At 48.9% G+C, this 25,484-nt stretch overlaps 2 protein-coding genes across 2 annotated transcripts; both read right to left on the reverse strand.

Moving 5' to 3' along the window:
* Positions 1-494: 494 nt before the first annotated feature.
* Positions 495-23,876, reverse strand: LOC143962115 (uncharacterized). The gene is made up of 3 exons (XM_077471440.1): positions 23,638-23,876; positions 10,188-10,249; positions 495-5,949 (listed from the first exon to the last, which is right to left on the reverse strand). Exon 3 carries the CDS (start codon positions 3,823-3,825, stop codon positions 2,932-2,934), a length of 894 nt encoding a protein of 297 aa, XP_077327566.1. The 5' UTR covers positions 3,826-5,949; positions 10,188-10,249; positions 23,638-23,876; the 3' UTR covers positions 495-2,931.
* On the reverse strand, positions 4,318-10,245 carry LOC143962537 (C-reactive protein-like). The gene is made up of 3 exons (XM_077471809.1): positions 10,188-10,245; positions 5,329-5,949; positions 4,318-4,526 (listed from the first exon to the last, which is right to left on the reverse strand). The coding sequence occupies exons 1-3, from the start codon at positions 10,243-10,245 to the stop codon at positions 4,318-4,320; spliced, it is 888 nt and encodes a 295-aa protein (XP_077327935.1).
* Positions 23,877-25,484: the final 1,608 nt, after the last annotated feature.

A 25,484-nucleotide genomic window follows, 5' to 3' on the forward strand; every position in this document is an offset into this window, starting at 1 on the left:
ATTCCTACATCAAAGCTATTGGCTACTAGCGTGAACGTAATCCCGTCGTAACGAAATAACGTCATCACGTTCTGAACGATCGGATTTTCCGACAACTTTGTCCGACCGTGTGTATTCAACAGTTTTGGACACATTCCGTCGGACAAAATCAGTCGGACAAAATTCAAAGGATTTGGTTGGCAGAATGTCCGACCATGTGTACAAGGGCAAAATTGCGCCCCGCTCGTGGATTGGCGACAAACTTTTATCCTTAAAAATCTCCATAGGCGACGTTTAAAATATTTCGATAGGTTGTATGTTTTGAATTATCGCTCTCGCTCTACCGACCGTGGCGATACCTCACACGTGTGGTTTGAACACCGTTTTTATATGCGGGCGCTACTCGCGTATGCGTTCGCTTCTGCGCGCAAGGTCGGCGGGACAGGACCCGTTTAAAAAAAAAGTTTTCTTATTTATTTTACTTTTTATTTTTTATTTTTACAGTGTTCTTTAAAAAAAAAAAATGTGTCACTTTTTTTCATTTTACAAGGAATGTAGACATCCCTTTTAATAGAAAAAAAGCATGACAGGACCTCTTTAATGTGAGAACTGGGGGGTCAAGAAGACCTCACATCTCATATTTACACTAAAATGCAAAAAAAAAAAAAAAAATAGTAATTTAAAAAAATAATTAAAAAAAAAGGTCCTTTAAGAGCTATGGACGGAAGTGACGTTTTGACGTTGCGTCCGCCCTGCAATGGTATGGTGGAGACGGTTGGGGGCCATCTTCCCTTCACTCATCTCCATGCCCAGCAAGGGTGAAGATCCGATCATCTCCGCTGACGGCTCCGGTAAGCAGCGGAGGGCACCGGAGAGAGAGAGAGGCAGGAGGGGGGGGGGGCCCTCTCCTGCCGCCGATAAAAATGAGCCGCAGAGACCGCTCTTATCAGAAAGCGGACCGCCGGCTAAAGAAGGAGATAACGGGGTTATGGAGGCTAGCTGCTGCCATAACAATGATATCCCCCTTCAAAGTAAGGACGTAGATCGGCGTGCGGCGGTCCGGAAGTGGCTAATATTGGTATTAAACATAATACACATAAACATGTATTACAGTGTGTCTGAGAATAAGAAAGCTCTGTGCTGCCTACATGCTTTGAGGCATCCTATGTATAAATGACTGCTGCGACACTGACTGCACATATTATATACCAGATACTCCGCCTAGTTTGTGAGGGAAGATTGCAGAAAACTCTCGAAAATTTCTACTGCTATGCAGGATGTTATGTTGCACTATCCCCTCCAGCCAGGAGGGGGAGAGCTATAGCTAGGAAAGCCTATGGACTTCCTATGCAAAACGCTGAGAGTCATGGGGGTTGTTGTCAAGACTAGTATCCAAATGCAGAGTGGAGTTACATTCTTGACAGGAAACATGTGGCTTCCACTCAATGTTTAACCAATAGACACAACTCGAGTAAGTGGAGGCCACATGTTTCTGGTCACATGTGGATAGGGTTGCCACCTCATCCCTTTAAACCTGAACACACATGAATTATACAGGTTCTGAGGCTAATTTAATGCAGATCAGGTACTAAGTGTGTTTAATTACCACCTTAATCATCCACAGAAACTGAGTATTTAATATGAGTTTGGGTTTAAAGGGATGAGGTGGCAACCCTACACGTGGAGCTCTAGTAGGGTTGCAACCTTTTCTTCAAGCTCCAACACTTTAGCCGTGCACGGCGACATTTTATTTTTAAGGGGGAATGCTGTGGCCTCTGGTGTAAAGGGGAACTCTCATGTAAGGGGGTTTCTGCTGACCAAGCCTCCCACTTACATTTCAGTTCCCAGAATCCCACCTTAAAACAGAGTCCCCCTTACCTTAGTGTACTCACTCGCTTGGAGGCAGGAAATAGAAGAGAGGGAGGGGGGAGACTTCAGACATTGAATGGCGAGCTCACTCACCGAGGATGGAGGCTCAGGCATCGGCACCTTTCATCCACAATGTATCTGCCGGTTGCTGAGCTTCAAACTTCCAGCCAACACATCCCTTACCTGAGGCACAGAACACCAGGGATTGGAGTGTGGGTGGGAGGACACAGGGGTAGGGGTGGGAGGAGGAGAAGATCAACCCCTCTCTCCTCTCCTGTCCGTGTATGGGGATGGGGACCATGTGCACACCTATGCACTCTGCGGTTGTGGAACATGGTCTGAAACCCGGATTGTCCAGGCGAATCCCTAACTTCTAGTAGCTCCAGGCAGCAGCCAGATACCATTGCATGCAAGCTGTGATCAGACAGCAGTGAAGGGGGTTAATTTTTGTTAAAAATGTAAGGGGGGTGGCGCTAAAGGGGCTTTTATTAGTGACATCTGATTTTGGAGCTGCCTGTGTGCCTACATCTGCACCCTTGTCTACATCTGCACCATTGTCTACATCTGCACCGTTGTCTACATCTGCACCGTTGTCTACATCTGCACCGTTGTCTACATCTGCACCGTTGTCTACATCTGCACCGTTGTCTACATCTCTTCACCGTTGTCTACATCTTCACCGTTGTCTACATCTTCACCGTTGTCTACATCTTCCCCGTTGTCTACATCTGCACCGTTGTCTACATCTGCACCCTTGTCTACATCTGCACCGTTGTCTACATCTGCACCGTTTTCTACATCTGCACCGTTGTTTCCATCTGCACCGTTGTTTCCATCTGCACCGTTCTCTACATCTGCACCGTTGTCTACATCTGCACCGTTCTCTACATCTGCACCGTTCTCTACATCTTCACCGTTCTCTACATCTGCACCGCTGTCTACATCTTAACCGTTGTCTACATCTGCACCGTTGTGTACATCTGCACCGTTGTCTACATCTGCACCGTTGTCTACATCTTAACCGTTGTCTACATCTGCACCGTTCTCTGCACCGTTGTCTACATCTGCACCGTTGTCTACATCTTAACCGTTGTCTACATCTGCACCGTTCTCTGCACCGTTGTCTACATCTGCACCGTTGTCTACATCTGCACCGTTGTCTACATCTGCACCGTTGTCTACATCTGCACCGTTGTCTACATCTTCACCGTTGTCTACATCTTCACCGTTGTCTACATCTTCACCGTTGTCTACATCTTCACCGTTGTCTACATCTGCATCGTTGTCTACATCTGCACCGTTGTCTACATCTGCACCGTTGTCTACATCTGCACCGTTGTCTACATCTTCTCTGTTGTCTACATCTTCTCTGTTGTCTACATCTTCTCTGTTGTCTACATCTGCACCGTTGTCTACATCTGCACCGTTGTCTACATCTTCACCGTTGTCTACATCTGCACCGTTGTCTACATCTGCACCGTTGTCTACATCTGCACCGTTGTCTACATCTGCACCGTTGTCTACATCTTCACCGTTGTCTACATCTGCACCGTTGTCTACATCTGCACCGTTGTCTACATCTGCACCGTTGTCTACATCTTCTCTGTTGTCTACATCTTCTCTGTTGTCTACATCTTCTCTGTTGTCTACATCTGCACCGTTGTCTACATCTGCACCGTTGTCTACATCTGCACCGTTGTCTACATCTGCACCGTTGTCTACATCTTCTCTGTTGTCTACATCTTCTCTGTTGTCTACATCTTCTCTGTTGTCTACATCTGCACCGTTGTCTACATCTGCACCGTTGTCTACATCTTCACCGTTGTCTACATCTTCACCGTTGTCTACATCTTCACCGTTGTATACATCTGCACCATTGTCAGGGCCGTCTTTAATATTGATTGGGCCCTGGGCAAAAATTTTCTTAGGGCCCCCCCTCCCCCCATGCAATTTCACTCTCCACCTTCTCTGAGACATACAATAAATAGCAGCTAGACTTAAAATAATTTTACTGTATCAGATCAGGCAGCGATTGCGATTAGTTGCCAGAGGTTACAGCATATCATTACAGCTTACTAACTGGTTGCTAGAGGTTACTGTACAGTAATACTGTTCACCGGTTGCTATAGGTTACAGCACATCATCTCTTCACTGCAGAGGGGCATGATATACATATGAATGCTGCACTTATTTACATATCAATGCCGTTGGCCTCAGCTAATTACATATGCATGTCACTGCTATTTACATATGAATGCCGGTTATTTACATGTAAACACAGGGTCTGCAGGTGAGTCATCTGTACACAACAATAGGTCAGAGCTGGGCAGCAGCTATCAGGACACAGCACAGGACTAAAATCTCAAGAGACAAGGGAATATAAACTTGGATAGTTGGCAAGTATGAGGCAGCTGCTTTGGGCCCCACAACAATGACAGGGCCCAGGGCAGCTGCCCCTTTTGCCCTGCCTTAAAGACAGCCCTGACCATTGTCTACATCTTCACCGTTGTCTACATCTTCACCGTTGTCTACATCTTCTCCGTTGTCTACATCTTCTCCGTTGTCTACATCTTCTCCGTTGTCTACATCTTCTCCGTTGTCTACATCTTCTCCATTGTCTACATCTTCACCGTTGTCTACATCTTCACCGTTGTCTACATCTTCACCGTTGTCTACATCTTCACCGTTGCCACAGGGAGACTAGAGCAGCCCATGAGTATGGCATCAGTTTTCACCTTTATATTTTCATCAGTTTTCACCTTTATCTCAACACATTTCTCAGGTCTGCTTCCTCAGGAGATATATAGGGGTAAATGTATAGTGCTCTCATAAAAACAGCAATTTTACAATTTTACAAAGGCAGGACAGGATTATGCCAGCTCTCTGAGTTTTCCCACCAGGCTTCGGAAGGTATGTAAATGGCCTACACCTAGAGCAAAGGCAGTGCTTAACTTTGGTCAAAGCTGCACAGTTTGTTTTTATCTACTGGTGCCTCAAGTCGTTTTTTTTTTTTTGGTGAAGGTCTTGAATCTATTAAGAACAACCTGTATTCTGAGGACATCTTGAGCAGCAACATTTAACCTGAAAACTGAGGACATACTGTAAGTGCAGGGTGTCAGAGACCCAGCCCCTAGAGGGGGCATCACCAAAATGTCCTGCACTCACAGAGTAATGATCCATGGAGTGACGCTGAGGTCATCACATTGATGCCACTTTTTTCATTATCCGGGACTGCCCACTACTGGGATAGCTAAGATGAAGAAGACCTACCACGTCACATGACCTGCCTAAAGATTAATTCTCTGTGGGGCACTCTTTTAATTCTGCTTCCCTCTCTTCCAGGAGGCTCAAACTCTTAAGAAGCTGCAATACATAGAAAGACAAGCAAAGGACAGAGCCCAATACAAAAGAAGCCCAAAGCTGCAATACAAATAGAAGGGAGGAGGGTCCAATGGGGAGGGGTTGTTGGAATTTATTTACAAGATTTAGAGGTGATTTGATATGGGCACCTAGACTTGGGCAGAACAAGAATGTCCCCTTTAATTTCATAGAGAAGAGAGTTCCAGTTAATGATATTCCCATGGGCGTTTTTGTTCAGGGCTTGCAGCATTTCCTCTGGTGTCAAGACATAATCCCACATGTGGACATCACTTATTTCCCCAACAAATGGATATGTAGTAGACTTTTTCTCAAAAGAATCCTGCTTCTGTCCCAGGACCATGCTGGTTTCAGCCGGGATAGAAGACCCTTTCATGCAGACCCTCCTGGGGTAGAGCTTTCCATTGACCCAAAGTTTGACCACTCCAGTGTCGGAGTTCCAGGTCACACAAGCATGCTTCCACTCATAAGGCTCCATATTTGTCCTAAAAAGAGCGGAATCCTGGTTCATGTGTACAGTGTTGGTGGAAGAAGAATCAGCGAAATAAAACGTGTTGCCTGTTCCGGGAGAGGCTAGAGAGAAGAGATTGAGGTTACGAAGAAAATCTCTGAAAAAATATAGACAGACACTGAATTTCTCCAATGGCTTCGTAATATTTGGTGTTAAAGACACGTGGTCAGTGTGTTTGTCTTTGGGGAAGAGGAAGACTTTATCATCCATGTCTGAAAAAGAAAAAAAGATAACTGTAGACATGCTGTGAATATATTGCAATAGTATTTATGTATCTCATAGCCTCCCAGTATGCAATCTATCCTCCATACCTCCCTCTGTTCTCCTCCTAAGCCCCCACCCCAGAGCTCCAGCCATTCATTATACAAACTATCCTCCATACATCCCTCCAGTCTCCTCCTAAACCCCAGAGCTCCAGCCTCCCAGTATACAAACTGTCCTCCATACCTCCCTCTGTTCTCCTCCTAAACCCCCAACCTCAGAGCTCCAGCCTCCCAGTATACAAACTGTCCTCCATACCTCCCTCCAGTCTCCTCCTAGACCCCCAACCTCAGAGCTCCAGCCTCCAAGTATACAAACTGTCCTCCATACCTCCCTCTGTTCTCCTCCTAGACCCCCAACCTCAGAGCTCCAGCCTCATAGTGTACAAACTGTCCTCCATACCCCACCACTACACCCCAGAGCTCCAGCCACTCAGTATACAAACTGTCCTCCATACATCCCTCCAGTCTCCTCCTAAACCCCCAACCCCAGAGCTCCAGCCTCCCAGTATACAAACTGTCCTCCATACATCCCTCCAGTCTCCTCCTAAACCCCCAACCCCAGAGCTCCAGCCTCTCAGTATACAAACTGTCCTCCATACCTCCCTCTGTTCTCCTCCTAAACCCCCCACCCCCAATGCTTCAGTCTCACAGTATACTAAAGCCCCGTACACACGACCGGACTTTTCAGCATCAAAAGTCTGACGGAATGATTCCGGCAGACTATTCGATCGTGTGTGGGCTGCAACGGACTTTTGATTCACAAAAGTCTGACAGACTTTAGAAATGGAACATGCTTCAAATTTTTCCGCCAGAACTCCGCCGGACCCAGAAATCCGCTCGTGTGTGTGCTAGTCTGACGGACTAAAACCGACGCTAGGGCAGCTATTGGCTACTGGCTATGAACTTCCTTATTCTAGTCCAGTCATACGTCATCACGTTCGAATCCGTCGGACTTTGGTGTGATTGTGTGTGGCCAAGTCCGTTCATTCGGAAAGTCCGTCAGAACTTCCTCAGAACTCAGTCAAAAGTCTGCCGGACTTAAGTCCTGTCGTGTGTACGCGGCATAACTGTCCTCCATACCCCACCACTAGGTTCTAATCTCCTCCTAAACCTCCACCCTCACAGCTCCTGCCTCATAATATACAAACTGTCCTCCATACCCCCCTCTCTGCTATCTTCCTAAACCTCCACCCCAGTGCTCCAGCCTCACAGTATACAAACTGTCCTCCATATTCTCCTACGTTCTCCTCCTAAACCCCCAACCCCAGAGCTCCAGCCGCCCAGTATACAAACTGTCCTCCATACCTCCATCAGTTCCCTGCCTAAACCCCCACCCTCAGAGCTTCAGCCTCACAGTATAGTAACTGTCCTACATAACTCCCTCCCTTCTCCTCCTAAACCCCCACTCCCAAAGCTCCAGCCTCCCAGTATACAAACTGTCCTCCATACACCCCTCCAGTCTCCTCCTGCACCCCCAACCCCACAGCTCCAGCCTCCCAGTATACAAGCTGTCTTCCATACCCCTCTCTGTTCTCCTCCTAAACCCCCAACCCCACAGCTCCAGCCTCCCAGTATACAAGCTGTCTTCTCTACCTCTCTCTGTTCTCCTCCTAAACCCCCAACCCCAGAGCTCCAACCTCATATTATACAAACTGTCCTCCATACCTCCCTCCACTCTCCTCCTAAAAAAACAGCTCCAGCCTCACATTATACAAACTGTACTCCATACCTCCCTCTGTTCTCCTTCTAAACCTCCACCCCAGAGCTCCAGCCTCACAGTATGCAAACTGTCCTCCATACCCTCCTCCATTCTCCTCCTAAAACCCCAACCTCAGAGCTCCACCCCACATTATACAATCTGTCCTCCATACCTCCCTCCGTTCTCCTCCTAAACCCCCCACCCCCAGAGCTCCAGCCTCACAGTATACATATTGTCCTTCATACCCCTCTACGCTCTCCTCACAAACCTGTACTCATCCCCCAAAATCTCTCAGACCCATAGTTTTTCATATTCATTGAAATGATTATTAATTTCCAAAGCAAGGTCTTTGTAGAAATGGTTGTGTATGTGCAGGCATGGTTTATTTTATTTTTTTCAGATATAATGTTGCCAAACCACTACACATGCCCTTGGTGGAAACTACTGTATATAAAAAGGAATATGTCCTCTACAAAAGGGCAGCATATCCGGACATGCCCAGTAGGGATTGCACTGAGAATGTCCGCCATAACTGCCTAGTTTTGAAAAATGTATTTGCCATGGAGGACATGCGCAAAATAGGCCTTATCAATAGGCATATCCTCCACAGCCACCATTTTATGGAAGACCAGAACATCGTTCTCAACACACTTTACCACCGACCATCATGGTCATGGCAGATTTACACATTGACTGCCATTATTATGGCACACATCACCATTGACCTCCAATATAACATTGTGCTAAGGTGGCCACCTCTTTTACTAAAAATATCAATCTTGATGATTTTTTTTATTATGAATAACATTGGCGGCAAGTCCCAATTCTACTGGTCATGCCGATGAAATGCTCCAAAAAGCCTAATTGGCAGTTGGTGGAGAATTGTGGAGTTACATTGAAGGTCAATGTTGATGTGGGCCATAATAATGGCAGTCAATGTCTAAATCTGCCATGACCATGATGGTCGGTGGTAAAGTGACAACTGTAACTCAATTGTGCTTTTGTGTTGTCGTCATGTCACATGCACCACTGGTGGAAAGAACAAGCAGCTGTGCCAATATCCATTGCAAAGGGCATAATCCTATCTTCACCAGGTTTTATAATGAAATTAGTTTGTATCTGGATGATTAGTTCTTGGTGAGGTGACTCAATCTTACATCCAATTAGATATATCCAATTAGCCACCCAGATCAAATAATTCTCTGCAGCTATTACCTTTTGTTCCACCACCCCCTCCCTTTAGAATGTAAGCTCTACGAGCCGGGCCCTCGTGTACCTTTTGTATTGAACTGTACTGTAATTGTGTTGTCCCCCCTATACATTGTAAAGTACTGCGTAAACTGTTGGCGCTATATAAATAGTGAATAATAATAATATAGAGAAAAACCAGAAGACAGAAGATTGTGTGTCAGGTCACCTTGAGGCGAGGAGACAGATGCACACTGTAGGGATCAGGAGTGCACCGCAAGGTTGTGGACCCTACGGCTGACTGCTGCAGACAGGAGACAGATCCCACTGGGGTTAGAGCATAAGATTCCCTGGGGCGTGGAGTCTAAGGCCGCGTACACACGCGCGGACTGTTCGCCCAACTTTGTCCGTCCAACAGTTTCGGCAAACAGTCCGCTCAAAATTAGCATGGACGGACATGGCCACACACGACGAACGAACAGTTTGCTGAAACCGTGCGCGATGACGTGAACGGCACGTACGACGGGACGAAAAATACGACGTCCTATACACTGCATTATAACTTTCGGCGTGTAAATCCTTTCTGAGCATGCGCGGAACTTAGTTTGACGAACAAGCCTACACACGGGCGGACTGTTCGCTGAAACAAGGTTTCAGCGGACAGTTTTACGGAATTTCCGAAAAACCTTGTTCGTCAAACTGTCCGCTGAAACTGTCCGCTGAAAGCCCACACACGAGCGGACTGTCCGCCCAAACACTGTTCAGCGGACAAAGTTGGGCGAACAGTCCGCGCGTGTGTACGCGGCCTAAGAGCCAGCAGGTGTTCACCAACACCTCTAGTGGTGAGGATGGACTTGGCTGCAACTGGCTCCAGGTCGCGACCCCCAGGGTCCCCCAGCTCACACCCATAGTAGGCAACAGGAGGATAGGGATAGTGAGGGACCACAAGCAGACAGGAATAGTCAGGGACACGCCAAAAGGTCAGGATCACAGGCAAACAGGGATAGTCAAGGACACACCAAAGTCGGTAACGGAACAATAGAAGAGCACACGGCAGGTAACAGGAATCTAACACACAAAGGTTGATCAGCAGGGTTGGCCTGCAGTGCACAGGTTAATGTAGAGTTCTCTGTAGGAGCTAGGGTGGAGCCATGCCAGAGTATGGATTACAAAATCAGACAGGTGAGGGTCGGCTGGTCTCTAGATGAACGCATGGGAACAGGTAAGCAGACAAACTATTGCATAACCATGACATTGTGATTCACTGATTCGGTAAGTGTGTGCTGGCTCCATCACTTACCTTCCTGTGCCAGGGATGCCGGGATCACCAGCAGGAACATCATCACACACAGCGCCATCTCCCTGAATAACACAAACCAACCATTAGATGGAATGGCCCATATCTCAACTAAACAACACATTAGACTTGTAAGCAGGTGTAGTCTACTTTCTTCAGTGCAGGTGGCGCTCAACTGCAGCGCCATTGCAGGGGGAGAGGAAGTCAAGGAGAACATGGTTACTCTATGGTTCCCTGGGTCAATGAGGAAGCTATCTGATTGGAGGCTGGTGCCCCGTGTGACTTGGACAGCCATCTTGGGGCAGGCAGAGTCTATTTAAGATCCTGGCTCCCAGGATTTGTGAGCATTTTGATTGGACCCTGGGCAAAACTTTTCTTGAGGGCCCCCCCCCCATGCAGTTTCGATCTCCACCTGCTCTGAGACATACAATAAATAGCAGCTAGACTCAAAATCAGTTTACTGAATCAGATCAGGCAGCTATTGCAATTGGTTGCCAGAGGTTACAGTGTATCATTATCGCTCACTGACTGGTTGTTAGAGGTTACAGAACACATTACGGCTCACTGATTAGTTTCTAGAGGTCACAGCACATGATTTCTGCTTGTTGCCTGGTTGCTAAAGATTACTGTGGATATGACCTCAGGGGGGCAAGATATACATATCAATGCCGCTGGCGGCCGCTATTGACGTATGAATGCCATCTTTACATATGAATGCCACCGCTATTTACATATGAATGCCACCACTATTTACATATGAATGCCGATAATTTACATGTAAACACAGGATCTGCAGGTGAGTCATCCGTACACAACAATAGGGCAGATCTGGGCAGCATTAGTAGCAGCACTTCACACTGAGATATCGGGACACAGTACAGGACTAAAACCTCAAGGGACAAGGGAATTTAAACCAGGATAGTTGGCAAGTATGAGGCAGCTGCTTTGGGCCCCACAATGATGACAGGGCCCAGGGCAGCTGCCCCTTTTGCCCTGCCTTAAAAACGGTCCTGAGTGTGTGGGCAGTGTAGGGACAGGTCACCCGTTTGTCAGGAACAGTACTAGCGGCAGGAAGAGGTTCCAGATGAGTTAGGCAAGAGCTATCTTTCCTGGAAAACCTCCCTATTTGGGTACAGAGCAGCTAGGCCGCATTCCGCCCCTCAAGACAGATGCTGTTGGTGCACCCAAGACCCACTGTTGACCCTTTGTTATAACATTGTGTGAATGCACCTGGTGTTGTGTCTTACTGCACTTTAACTTTAATACAGTTCTGTTCCTGCAAATGGACTCTGAGTTTTTAGTGCCGCAGCGCTGCACTTCCACCACGGACTACACACAGAGGATGCAGAGAAACGTCATGTACATTGGTCCGGGGAATGGATTGCGCAAAGCTGAGGGTCTTAATTTCCAAGAATTTGTTCCATTTTGGCAAAATGTATTGAAACCAAAGAGTGTTTTTTAAGAGTGCAGAAGACGTTAATGGTTCCTGAGCTTAACGTGTGAAATCAGCAGATTCTGCTCTGCCAGAAGTAAAATGGATAAGGCCAGTAGAGTCCGGTGTATGAGTGAACTTGGGTTTTGGGAGGAGATGCTCCATTTCTGAGCTTCCATACTGTTCCTGCCTAGTGCTGATGTATATACAGGGTGTTATTGATGGTAGAACTGACCTCCCACCATGAGGCTACCATTCAGAAATGTCAGTTGATACTTATGTCTACACCTGCTCATAAAAACATATTTATAAATCTCATTTATATGTATCCCTGTGCTGAGTCGCCGGGTCTCTACATCTTCTGTGCCCATTATGAGGTGTTCCCACCATCCCTGTGCTGATTTCTAGTGATGGCCGAACGGTTCGCCCGGCGGTCGTTTCGCGGCGAATTTCCGACATTCGCGGTCCGCACGTTCGAACGCCTTTTTCCGTCGTTCGCCGCGGCGGACTTACGTGTTTAATGTATACAAGAACTTTAACCTTTGGTGACACGTTTATCATGTGATACAGGACAGCCAATTGAGACATGACAGCACATGGACACTTGTACATTCCCCCTAACCTATAAATACACCCGATCCGGTGGCCATTTTACATTCTTTCTTCTGTTAAGATAGGGACAGGTTCCTGTGTGGAGTAGGGAGAGATAAACCACTAGCTATTTGGTACACAAAAGTTCTTTTCAGGACTGGTATAGGTGTTAGGTGTTGATAGGTTTGCTGTGCTGCTGATTCTTGCAGCAGCCTGAGTGTCTTTTGTTAGTTTAGAGAAAGGGAAAGGACGGTGTATGCTACAGGGACAGCCAGATTAGTCTTTCATCATCATCATCATCATCATCATCATTAGCTGTTACTATCAAGGTCCACAAAAGAGCTGTTCCAGTAACCACTAATCGTTCTCTTTTTTTGCCAATTTGTATAGGGACAGGAAGGAAGCAGTGTTGTCAGGCAGTGAGGGTAATTTTAAAGACTTGCTGTTATTATTAGTTCCACAAAGGTTCTTTTCAGGACTGGTATCAGTGGTACAGTAATAGGCTTGTACATGTATAATATTCTTTCTTCCAAATATAGAAAGGATATTATACTTGACTGCTGCCCTTCTGCTGCAGTCTGCTAAACATTCACAACTCACTTGTTCCACAAAAGTTCTTATAAGGACTGGTAACTTGGTATAGGGTGCTACGGTACATAGGCTTGAGTGCGGTACAGTCTGCTGTTCTGTAAGGACCGCTATCGGTCCACAATAGATAGGGTTGACGTGCACCACTGCTGACCGCTGCCCTATACTGCAGCAGTCCTTCAGCGGTATAGGGACTGACGTACAGTCTGCTAATCACTAACACACAACCTGCTTGTTCCACAAAAGTTCTTATAAGGACTGGTAACTTGGTATAGGGTGCTACGGTACATAGGCTTGAGTGCGGTACAGTCTGCTGTTCTGTAAGGACCGCTATCGGTCCACAATAGATAGGGTTGACGTGCACCACTGCTGACCGCTGCCCTATACTGCAGCAGTCCTTCAGCGGTATAGGGACTGACGTACAGTCTGCTAAACACTAATACACAACCTGCTTGGTCCACAAAAGTTCTTATAAGGACTGGTAACTTGGTATAGGGTGCTACGGTACATAGGCTTGAGTGCGGTACAGTCTGCTGTTCTGTAAGGACCGCTATCGGTCCACAATAGATAGGGTTGACGTGCACCACTGCTGACCGCTCACCTATACTGCAGCAGTCCTTCAGCGGTATAGGGACTGACGTACAGTCTGCTAATCACTAACACACAACCTGCTTGTTCCACAAAAGTTCTTATAAGGACTGGTAACTTGGTATAGGGTGCTACGGTACATAGGCTTGAGTGCGGTACAGTCTGCTGTTCTGTAAGGACCGCTATCGGTCCACAATAGATAGGGTTGACGTGCACCACTGCTGACCGCTGCCCTATACTGCAGCAGTCCTTCAGCGGTATAGGGACTGACGTACAGTCTGCTAAACACTAACACACAACCTGCTTGGTCCACAAAAGTTCTTATAAGGACTGGTAACTTGGTATAGGGTGCTACGGTACATAGGCTTGAGTGCGGTACAGTCTGCTGTTCTGTAAGGACCGCTATCGGTCCACAATAGATAGGGTTGACGTGCACCACTGCTGACCGCTGCCCTATACTGCAGCAGTCCTTCAGCGGTATAGGGACTGACGTACAGTCTGCTAAACACTAATACACAACCTGCTTGGTCCACAAAAGTTCTTATAAGGACTGGTAACTTGGTATAGGGTGCTACGGTACATAGGCTTGAGTGCGGTACAGTCTGCTGTTCTGTAAGGACCGCTATCGGTCCACAATAGATAGGGTTGACGTGCACCACTGCTGACCGCTCACCTATACTGCAGCAGTCCTTCAGCGGTATAGGGACTGACGTACAGTCTGCTAATCACTAACACACAACCTGCTTGTTCCACAAAAGTTCTTATAAGGACTGGTAACTTGGTATAGGGTGCTACGGTACATAGGCTTGAGTGCGGTACAGTCTGCTGTTCTGTAAGGACCGCTATCGGTCCACAATAGATAGGGTTGACGTGCACCACTGCTGACCGCTGCCCTATACTGCAGCAGTCCTTCAGCGGTATAGGGACTGACGTACAGTCTGCTAAACACTAATACACAACCTGCTTGGTCCACAAAAGTTCTTATAAGGACTGGTAACTTGGTATAGGGTGCTACGGTACATAGGCTTGAGTGCGGTACAGTCTGCTGTTCTGTAAGGACCGCTATCGGTCCACAATAGATAGGGTTGACGTGCACCACTGCTGACCGCTGCCCTATACTGCAGCAGTCCTTCAGCGGTATAGGGACTGACGTACAGTCTGCTAAACACTAATACACAACCTGCTTGGTCCACAAAAGTTCTTATAAGGACTGGTAACTTGGTATAGGGTGCTACGGTACATAGGCTTGAGTGCGGTACAGTCTGCTGTTCTGTAAGGACCGCTATCGGTCCACAATAGATAGGGTTGACGTGCACCACTGCTGACCGCTGCCCTATACTGCAGCAGTCCTTCAGCGGTATAGGGACTGACGTACAGTCTGCTAAACACTAATACACAACCTGCTTGGTCCACAAAAGTTCTTATAAGGACTGGTAACTTGGTATAGGGTGCTACGGTACATAGGCTTGAGTGCGGTACAGTCTGCTGTTCTGTAAGGACCGCTATCGGTCCACAATAGATAGGGTTGACGTGCACCACTGCTGACCGCTCACCTATACTGCAGCAGTCCTTCAGCGGTATAGGGACTGACGTACAGTCTGCTAATCACTAACACACAACCTGCTTGTTCCACAAAAGTTCTTATAAGGACTGGTAACTTGGTATAGGGTGCTACGGTACATAGGCTTGAGTGCGGTACAGTCTGCTGTTCTGTAAGGACCGCTATCGGTCCACAATAGATAGGGTTGACGTGCACCACTGCTGACCGCTGCCCTATACTGCAGCAGTCCTTCAGCGGTATAGGGACTGACGTACAGTCTGCTAATCACTAACACACAACCTGCTTGTTCCACAAAAGTTCTTATAAGGACTGGTAACTTGGTATAGGGTGCTACGGTACATAGGCTTGAGTGCGGTACAGTCTGCTGTTCTGTAAGGACCGCTATCGGTCCACAATAGATAGGGTTGACGTGCACCACTGCTGACCGCTGCCCTATACTGCAGCAGTCCTTCAGCGGTATAGGGACTGACGTACAGTCTGCTAAACACTAATACACAACCTGCTTGGTCCACAAAAGTTCTTATAAGGACTGGTAACTTGGTATAGGGTGCTACGGTACATAGGCTTGAGTGCGGTACAGTCTGCTGTTCTGTAAGGACCGCTATCGGTCCACAATAGATAGGGTTGACGTGCACCACTGCTGACCGCTGCCCTATACTGCAGCAGTCCTTCAGCGGTATAGGGACTGACGTACAGTCTGCTAAACACTAATACACAACCTGCTTGGTCCACAAAAGTTCTTATAAGGACTGGTAACTTGGTATAGGGTGCTACGGTACATAGGCTTGAGTGCGGTACAGTCTGCTGTTCTGTAAGGACCGCTATCGGTCCACAATAGATAGGGTTGACGTGCACCACTGCTGACCGCTCACCTATACTGCAGCAGTCCTTCAGCGGTATAGGGACTGACGTACAGTCTGCTAATCACTAACACACAACCTGCTTGTTCCACAAAAGTTCTTATAAGGACTGGTAACTTGGTATAGGGTGCTACGGTACATAGGCTTGAGTGCGGTACAGTCTGCTGTTCTGTAAGGACCGCTATCGGTCCACAATAGATAGGGTTGACGTGCACCACTGCTGACCGCTGCCCTATACTGCAGCAGTCCTTCAGCGGTATAGGGACTGACGTACAGTCTGCTAAACACTAACACACAACCTGCTTGGTCCACAAAAGTTCTTATAAGGACTGGTAACTTGGTATAGGGTGCTACGGTACATAGGCTTGAGTGCGGTACAGTCTGCTGTTCTGTAAGGACCGCTATCGGTCCACAATAGATAGGGTTGACGTGCACCACTGCTGACCGCTGCCCTATACTGCAGCAGTCCTTCAGCGGTATAGGGACTGACGTACAGTCTGCTAAACACTAATACACAACCTGCTTGGTCCACAAAAGTTCTTATAAGGACTGGTAACTTGGTATAGGGTGCTACGGTACATAGGCTTGAGTGCGGTACAGTCTGCTGTTCTGTAAGGACCGCTATCGGTCCACAATAGATAGGGTTGACGTGCACCACTGCTGACCGCTCACCTATACTGCAGCAGTCCTTCAGCGGTATAGGGACTGACGTACAGTCTGCTAATCACTAACACACAACCTGCTTGTTCCACAAAAGTTCTTATAAGGACTGGTAACTTGGTATAGGGTGCTACGGTACATAGGCTTGAGTGCGGTACAGTCTGCTGTTCTGTAAGGACCGCTATCGGTCCACAATAGATAGGGTTGACGTGCACCACTGCTGACCGCTGCCCTATACTGCAGCAGTCCTTCAGCGGTATAGGGACTGACGTACAGTCTGCTAAACACTAATACACAACCTGCTTGGTCCACAAAAGTTCTTATAAGGACTGGTAACTTGGTATAGGGTGCTACGGTACATAGGCTTGAGTGCGGTACAGTCTGCTGTTCTGTAAGGACCGCTATCGGTCCACAATAGATAGGGTTGACGTGCACCACTGCTGACCGCTGCCCTATACTGCAGCAGTCCTTCAGCGGTATAGGGACTGACGTACAGTCTGCTAAACACTAATACACAACCTGCTTGGTCCACAAAAGTTCTTATAAGGACTGGTAACTTGGTATAGGGTGCTACGGTACATAGGCTTGAGTGCGGTACAGTCTGCTGTTCTGTAAGGACCGCTATAGGTCCACAATAGATAGGGTTGACGTGCACCACTGCTGACCGCTCACCTATACTGCAGCAGTCCTTCAGCGGTATAGGGACTAAGAGTTTTGTCACAGGGTCATTTAAAAAATGACATGCAGAGGAAGAGGCAGGCCCTTCCGCAGGGGTGGTAGGGGTAGGGCAGGAGCAACAGGCTTGAGCCAAAGTGGGAAGTTGCAGAAGGTGCGTTCAATTACTTTAAAGGATGCACCAGACTTGGTTGAGTGGCTCGCTCAGCCTTACTCTTCTGCACCCTCCTCATCCTCTCGATCTGCACCCTCTTCTTCACTCTCTGCTATGTGCACCCCCAAAGACACTACCACCAACAACACGACCACCACCACCACCACCACATACCTTCCGCTTGAGTCACTGGAATTATTTTCCGATCCATATCAAGAGGACATTTCTGATGCGCAGCCACTCTTGGTATTGGATCAGGAAGAGGAGGTAGCAACAAGCGCTACTCAGCAGTCTGACGCCAGTACCCAGATCAGCCCAAGGAGGAGGTTGGTCCCCGGTGTTGCTGCCTACTCTACTTATAGCGGTGGGGAAGGTGACGTTGATGATGACGTGTCTAGTGATGTCACGTGGGTGCCCACAAGAGAGGAAGAGGAGGGGAGTTCAGAGGGAGATATGGACCAGCAGATAGGGAGGAGAAGCAGCAATGACTTACATTGCACAGCAGGGACAAAGCAGACTGCAAATGTATCAGGAGCGAGTCATCGACCATGTACGGTCACATCTGGCGCTCCCAGGACACCGGCACATGGCTCCGCAGTGTGGGCTTTTTTTAACGTGTCCGCTGCTGACAATAGCGTTGCCATCTGCAATCTTTGCAGTCAACGCGTTAGTCGCGGTAAGCCCAATACTCACCTAGGGACGACCGCCTTAAGAAGGCACATGAGCAGCCATCACCGAGCCCAGTGGGAGCAACGGAACACACAAAGCCACACTGCAGGCTCTCACCGTCCAGCCTCGTCTTCTACTTCTCCTTCTCCTCTCTCCTCACAATTGTCCTCCACTCCACCTTCCATCACGCCAAGCTCACATTTTTCTGCAAAAAGGCAGGCTTCCGTGGGCCTAATGTTTGAGCGTAAAAAAATGATGACGCCGGATAACCCTCTTGCCCAACGGTTGGCGGCTGGCTTGTCAGAACTCATAGCCCGCCAACTACTGCCATATAAACTGGTGGACTCGGAGGCCTTTCGCAAATTTGTGGCCATTGGAACACCACAATGGAAGGTCCCAGGAAGGAAGTATTTCTCAGAGAAGGGCATCCCAGAGCTATATGGCCATGTTCAGCGGCAAGTGAATGTATCTCTGGCACACAGTGTCGGTGCCAAGATACATCTGACCACAGACACGTGGTCTAGCAAACACGGGCAGGGAAGGTATATCAGTTTTACTGCCCACTGGGTGAACCTTCTGACGGCCGTCAAGCATGTAACCCGTGGCACCCGTGTAGATTTGGTTTTACCGCCACGGATTGCATGCAGGCCTGACTCTTCTTCTCCTCCTCCTACTCCATCCTCCTCCCTCTCCTCCTCAGCTGCCTCCTCCTTTTCCGCTGCTAGCGTCTCTTCCACTGCACCGCCCAAGCTCCCCAGAACCTATTCCACATGCCAGGTGAGACGTTGCCATGCCGTGCTGCGTCTGTTGTGCCTGGAAGCAAAGAGCCACACTGGCCCGGCACTCCTTTCAGCTTTGCGTTCACAGGCAGATGAGTGGCTAACACCGCTCAATTTGACAGTTGGTAAAGTGGTGTGTGACAACGGTGCCAATCTGCTTAGCGCATTGAAACAGGGCAAAATCACGCACGTGCCGTGCATGGCACACGTCTTAAACTTGGTCGTGCAGCGATTCCTTGTCAAATACCCTGGGGTCCAGGACATCTTGCGGCAGGCAAGGAAAATCTCGGCCCATTTCAGAAGATCTTACACGGCCATGGCTCGCCTTGCTGACATTCAGCGGCGACACCATCTGCCGGTCAGACGTCTTATTTGCGATTGCCCGACGCGATGGAACTCAACCTTCTATATGCTTGATAGGCTGCTCCAGCAGAAACGTGCAGTTAACGTCTACCTGTATGAACTCTGCGAAAGAAACGGTTCTGGGGAGCTGGGTTTTTTTTCACCGCGCCAGTGGCTGCTCATGCGCGACACATGCAGACTTCTGCGGCCATTTGAGGAGATCACCAAACTGGTCAGTCGCAGCCATGGCGCCATCAGTGACATGGTACCTTATGCCTTCTTTCTGGAGCGTGCATTGCGTCGTGTCATTGATCAGGCTGTGGAGGAGCAGGAGCGGGAAGATGAGGAAGTCGCAATGCTGGATGAATTCCCAGGGGGGGCTACTCTATCTGAGACAAGTCAACAACAGGAGTCTGATGAGGAGTCAGAGGAGGATGGTGCCGGGGCGGATGAGCAGGAGCAAGAAGAGCATGCTTTAAACCTTTCTGGGATCCCTGTTGTGCGAGGATGGGGAGAGGAGAATGAAGAGGACGACATTATCCTGGATGATGAGCAGGAGCCAGGCCACCACACCGCTTCCACTTTAGTGCAAATGGGGGCCTTCATGCTCCAGTGTTTTAATAGGGACCCCCGTATAAAAAGCATGAGGGTCAAGGACCAGTACTGGGTGGCAACGTACTTAGACCCCCGGTACAAACACAAAATGGCGGAAATGTTACCGCCGTCGCAGAGGGCTGTCAGAATGCAGCACTTCCAGGCCTTGCTTCGAGAAATGCTGCATTCTGCTTTTGCGTGCGCTGGCAGAGGAGCAATTCCCACTCCCAGAGAAGGATTTGCGGGTACCAATCCAACAGCGCCTGCAAGAAGAGGCCGGTTTGAAGATGTGTTGGTGACTTCGGATATGAGGTCATTCTTTCAGCCGACCCATCGACAGGTGTCATCCGGATCCAGCATCAGGGAACGCCTAGACCGTCAGGTGTCCGACTACATTGGGTTAACGGCCGATGTGGACGCTCTGAGGAGTGATGAACCCCTAGACTACTGGGTGGGCAGGCTTGACCTCTGGCCAGAGCTTGCCCAATTTGCAATCGAACTGTTGGCTTGCCCCTCATCCAGTGTCCTGTCCGAAAGGACGTTCAGCGCAGCAGGGGGGATTGTGACCGATAAGCGTACTCGCCTAGCTCACCACAGTGTTAACTACCTCACATTTCTAAAAATGAATGAGGCATGGATCTCGGAGGAATTCAACACATGTGATCAGTAGACCATGTATATGTCTATAAACAATTTTTGGAATCAAGCACACAGACCTTCTTAATTCATTTGGCTCACTTCCCTGACCCAAAAAAGCACACCGTACTATATGCCCCTACCCTCCTCTTTGAAGAGGTTGAGCGGTGTCATATTTCTACTGGGGCTGCTTATTATGAGGGGTTCCCACCATCCCTGTGCTGTGCTGACTTCCTCCTGGGTGTTCTTATTATGAGGGGCTCCCACCATCCCTGTGCTGTGCTGACTTCCTCCTGGGGGTTCTTATTATGAGGGGATCACACCATCCCTGTGCTGTGCTGACTTCCTCCTGGGGCTGCTTACGGTGCTGCTGTCAGCGCTGTATGTCACGGAGCTGCTGTCAGCGCTGTATGTCACGGAGCTGCTGTCAGCGCTGTATGTCACGGAGCTGCTGTCAGCGCTGTATGTCACGGAGCTGCTGTCAGCGCTGTATGTCACGGAGCTGCTGTCAGCGCTGTATGTCACGGAGCTGCTGTCAGCGCTGTATGTCACGGAGCTGCTGTCAGCGCTGTATGTCACGGAGCTGCTGTCAGCGCTGTATGTCACGGAGCTGCTGTCAGCGCTGTATGTCACGGAGCTGCTGTCAGCGCTGTATGTCACGGAGCTGCTGTCAGCGCTGTATGTCACGGTGCTGCTGTCAGCGCTGTATGTCACGGAGCTGCTGTCAGCGCTGTATGTCACGGAGCTGCTGTCAGTGCTGTATGTCACGGAGCTGCTGTCAGCGCTGTATGTCACGGAGCTGCTGTCAGCGCTGTATGTCACGGAGCTGCTGTCAGCGCTGTATGTCACGGTGCTGCTGTCAGCGCTGTATGTCACGGAGCTGCTGTCAGCGCTGTATGTCACGGAGCTGCTGTCAGCGCTGTATGTCACGGAGCTGCTGTCAGCGCTGTATGTCACGGAGCTGCTGTCAGCGCTGTATGTCACGGAGCTGCTGTCAGCGCTGTATGTCACGGAGCTGCTGTCAGCGCTGTATGTCACGGAGCTGCTGTCAGCGCTGTATGTCACGGAGCTGCTGTCAGCGCTGTATGTCACGGTGCTGATGTCAGTGCTCTGTATTACGGTGCTGCTGTCAGTGCTCTGTATCTCCTGCACCCTCTTGTTTGCCTACCCTGGTCCCTGACCTTCCCTCTCCTCCATTGCCTTCATTAGCTCCATAGTCCTGAATTGTCAGAACAATTTCCCAAATAAAAAAAAAATGCTTGTAGTTATCGATCCCAAATTCACCTCATACATGTATTATGCTATTGTCCAGGTGGTGGGACTACGTGCTACCCCCTAATAATTACCCCGTGGCCGCAAATTCGACCTAAAGGTTTGCGAAATTCGCCTCCCATTGAAGTCAATGGAGCCCGCGGCGAACGGTCGTTTTCGCGAACGTTTGTGTCCGTTCGCGTTTCGCGTTCGCGAAACGTCCCGTCGGAAGTTCGTCCATCACTACTGATTTCAGGGTCTGTACACCTGCTGTGCCCAGTATGGGGGGTTCCCATTATCCCTGTGCTTAGTTCCCAGGTCTGTACACCTGCTGTGCCCATTATGAGATGTTCCTGCCAATCCTGTGCTGAGTTCCTGGGTTTCTACACCTGCTGTGCCCATTATGAGGGGTTCCTACCATCTCTGTGCTGAATTCTTAGGTCTTAACACATGATGTGCCCATTATGAGGGGTTCCTACCTACCTGATATGAGTTCCTGGGTCTGTACTCCTGCTGTGCCCATTAGGGGGTTCCCATCATCCCTCTGCTGATTTCCTGGGACTAAACAACTGCTGTGCCAATTATGAGATGTTCCTGCCGATCCTATACTGAGTTCCTGGGTCTGTACACCTGCTGCTTCCATTATAAGGGGCTCCAACCCTCCCTGTGCTGAATTCCCATGTCTTAACACCTGCTGTGCCCATTATGAGGGGTTCCTACCTACCTGCTATGAGTTCCTGGATCTGTACACCTGCTGTTCCCATTATGAGGGGTTCCCACCATCTCTTTGCCAAATTCTTGTCTGTACCTCCGCTGTGCCCATTATAAGAGGTCCTACCTTCCTGAAATGGGTTCCTAGGTCTGTACACCTGCTGTGCCCCCATTATAAGGGGTCCTACCTTCCTGCAATGAGTTCCTGGGTCTGTACCTCTGCTGTACCCATTATAAGGGGTCCTACCTTCCTGCAATGGGTTCCGGGGTCTGTACACCTGCTGTGCCCATAATGAGGGATTCCCACCATCTCTTTGCCAAATTCTCGTCTGTACCTCTGCTGTACCCATTATAAGGGGTCCTACCTTCCTGCAATGGGTTCCTAGGTCTGTACACCTGCTGTGCCCATTATGAGGGGTTCCCACCATCCCTGTGCTGAATTCCCAGGTCAGTAACTCTGCTGTGCCCATTATAAGGGGTCCTACCTTCCTGCAATGGGTTCCTGGGTCTGTACCTCTGCTGTGCCCATTATAAGGGATCCTACCTTCCTGCAATGGGTTCCTGGGTCTGTACCTCTGCTGTGCCCATTATAAGGGGTCCTACCTTCCTGCAATGGGTTCCTGGGTCTGTACCTCTGCTGTACCCATTATAAGGGGTCCTACCTTCCTGCAATGGGTTCTGGGGTCTGTACCTCTGCTGTGCCCATTATGAGGGGTCCTACCTTCCTGCAATGGGTTCCTGGGTCTGTACCTGTGCTGTGCCCATTATAAGGGGTCCTACCTTCCTGCAATGGGTTTCTGGGTCTGTACCTGTGCTGTGCCCATTATAAGGGGTCCTACCTTCCTACAATGGGTTCCGGGGTTGGCACACCTGCTGTGCCCATTATGAGGGGTTCCCACCATCCCTGTACTGAGTTTTCGGATCTTTGCACCCGCTGTGCCCATTATGAGGGGTCCCAATCCCCCCTTGCTGGATTTTTCTTTATTTTATTATGGAAATTGTAACAGGAAGAACTTGAACACAGAAATATAGGCAAGAACACCCAACGTTCCTAAGTGGAACAGAGCTGGTTCAGAATTTACAGCAGAGGGATCTTTCTTATGGAGTATGTGAACCATGTAGTATTAGGGGATGAATCAGTTCACTAGACTCCATCTACCACTAATATGGCACTAATGAGAGAACTGACCCTTCAATCATAGTAGACTGCAACTAAGAATGCAGTATAATCATAGTTAACAAAACATTTTAGAAGATAAAAAAATTATACATTGATATAATAATAATAATAGACAATAAAATACATATCAATGGATACAATGTCAATATAACATGAAAAATGAGCGTAAAGTAAATTCTTACCCAGAGTATTCCACCTGGAACTCAGAGCAGCCAGAAGTGAAGGAGTGCCGGGAGAAGATCCAATACACGTCTACTTCTAAAGGGTTACAATGGAAGGCTCCTCCTGGGAAGGAACGCCCCATCTATGGAATACAGTCCTGGCCATAACTGTCGGAGGGAGGAGGCCTGTAAGGTCACTGTGCACATTTCCTGATGAAATGATTGATTCCCACTAATCAATAACAGGATATATGAACAATGACCTACCCAACCCCTGAGGAAGGAATCCCCCTAGTGGAGGGGCTCACACACTGCCAAAACATTCCTCACAGTGACACAGCACAATCCTAGCAATTGTACAGTATGTGAAAGATGGCCGAGGTTCTATAGAGAAGTGTTGGGGAGAGGAGTGTAATATGTGGACAGGCAGCAAAAGGTCTATAGAGAGGTGTAGGGGAGAGGAGTGCAATGTGTGGACAGGCAGCAGAAAGTCTATAGAGAGGTGTTGGGGAGAGGAGTGCAATGTGTGGACAGGCAGCAGAAGGTCTATAGAGAGGTGTTGGGGAGAGGAGTGCAATGTGTGGACAGGCAGCAGAAGGTCTATAGAGAGGTGTAGGGGAGAGGAGTGCAATGTGTGGACAGGCAGCAGAAAGTCTATAGAGAGGTGTTGGGGAGAGGAGTGCAATGTGTGGACAGGCAGCAGAAGGTCTATAGAGAGGTGTTGGGGAGAGGAGTGCAATGTGTGGACAGGCAGCAGAAGGTCTATAGAGAGGTGTTGGGGAGAGGAGTGCAATATGTGGACAGGCAGCAGAAGGTCTACAGAGAGGTGTTGGGGAGAGGAGTGCAATGTGTGGACAGGCAGCAGAAGGTCTATAGAGAGGTGTTGGGGAGAGGAGTGCAATATGTGGACAGGCAGCAGAAGGTCTACAGAGAGGTGTTCGGGAGAGGAGTGCAATGTGTGGACAGGCAACAGCAGATTTATGGAGAGACGTTGGGGGAGGTGATAGACCAGCTGACTCAGGGCCATCATTCCTACACACAGTGATGTTCAACAAAGAGTGTCCAATGTTGCTTGGAAGCTCCTCAAATGGGAGTTTGCTACTTCTATACATCATGCTTACTATGGCAACGCATTTCAGGGGTGAAAAGCTTTATCAAGCCCGGGTCCATGCTACTCATTGAGTATGGCTGCATGGAGTGAGTGCTGGCCTACGTTCCGAGGCCTACAGAAATCTGGTCTTTTGATCTCTTCTTCCTCTGTGTCTGATGACGGATAGAGGTTTCAGCTGCTGATTCCTGACTCTAACTCCCCCGCCCCCCCATTGTTGTGTGATTGCAATACTGGCATGATACAACCATCAGGGCTGCGGGTGAAAGGAGAACACGGGGGATCGAGGCAGCAGGGGGAAAAGGATCATGGACTGGGGATGATCGGTACAGCTTCTCCTCCTCTTCTTCCTTCCAAATTTCAGTTGCTGTAGGGAGAGCTGCACAGGGATTGATTTCTGTAATTGCCCCCCCTCCCCGCTGCATAAATCACCCCCCCATCTATGACCCCATTACACCTGCTTCCTGGCCCCCCCTCCCCCCCCCGATAAGCCCCGTACAGGAGGCCAAGCTGTGCCCCCTTATCGACAGCCCTGCTCATGTCCCATATGATCACTAGACTCGCTAGCACCTCCATAAGACTAAAGCCTTGTACACACGATCAGATTGTTGGCCAACAAAGCGTCAGACTTTGGTCCGAAGAACGTGTGCCAAGAACTTGTCTTGCATATAAACAGTACACAATCGTCGGCCAACAAACACAAACGTAGTGACATACTAAGTGGAATTTCAGCTCTTGAGCGCCACCCTTTGGGCACCTT

This window comes from Lithobates pipiens, unplaced genomic scaffold (genome assembly GCF_037356315.1).
Source record: "Lithobates pipiens isolate NorthernLeopardFrog02 unplaced genomic scaffold, aLitPip1_a1.2 Scaffold_8, whole genome shotgun sequence".
Lineage (NCBI taxonomy): Eukaryota > Metazoa > Chordata > Amphibia > Anura > Ranidae > Lithobates > Lithobates pipiens.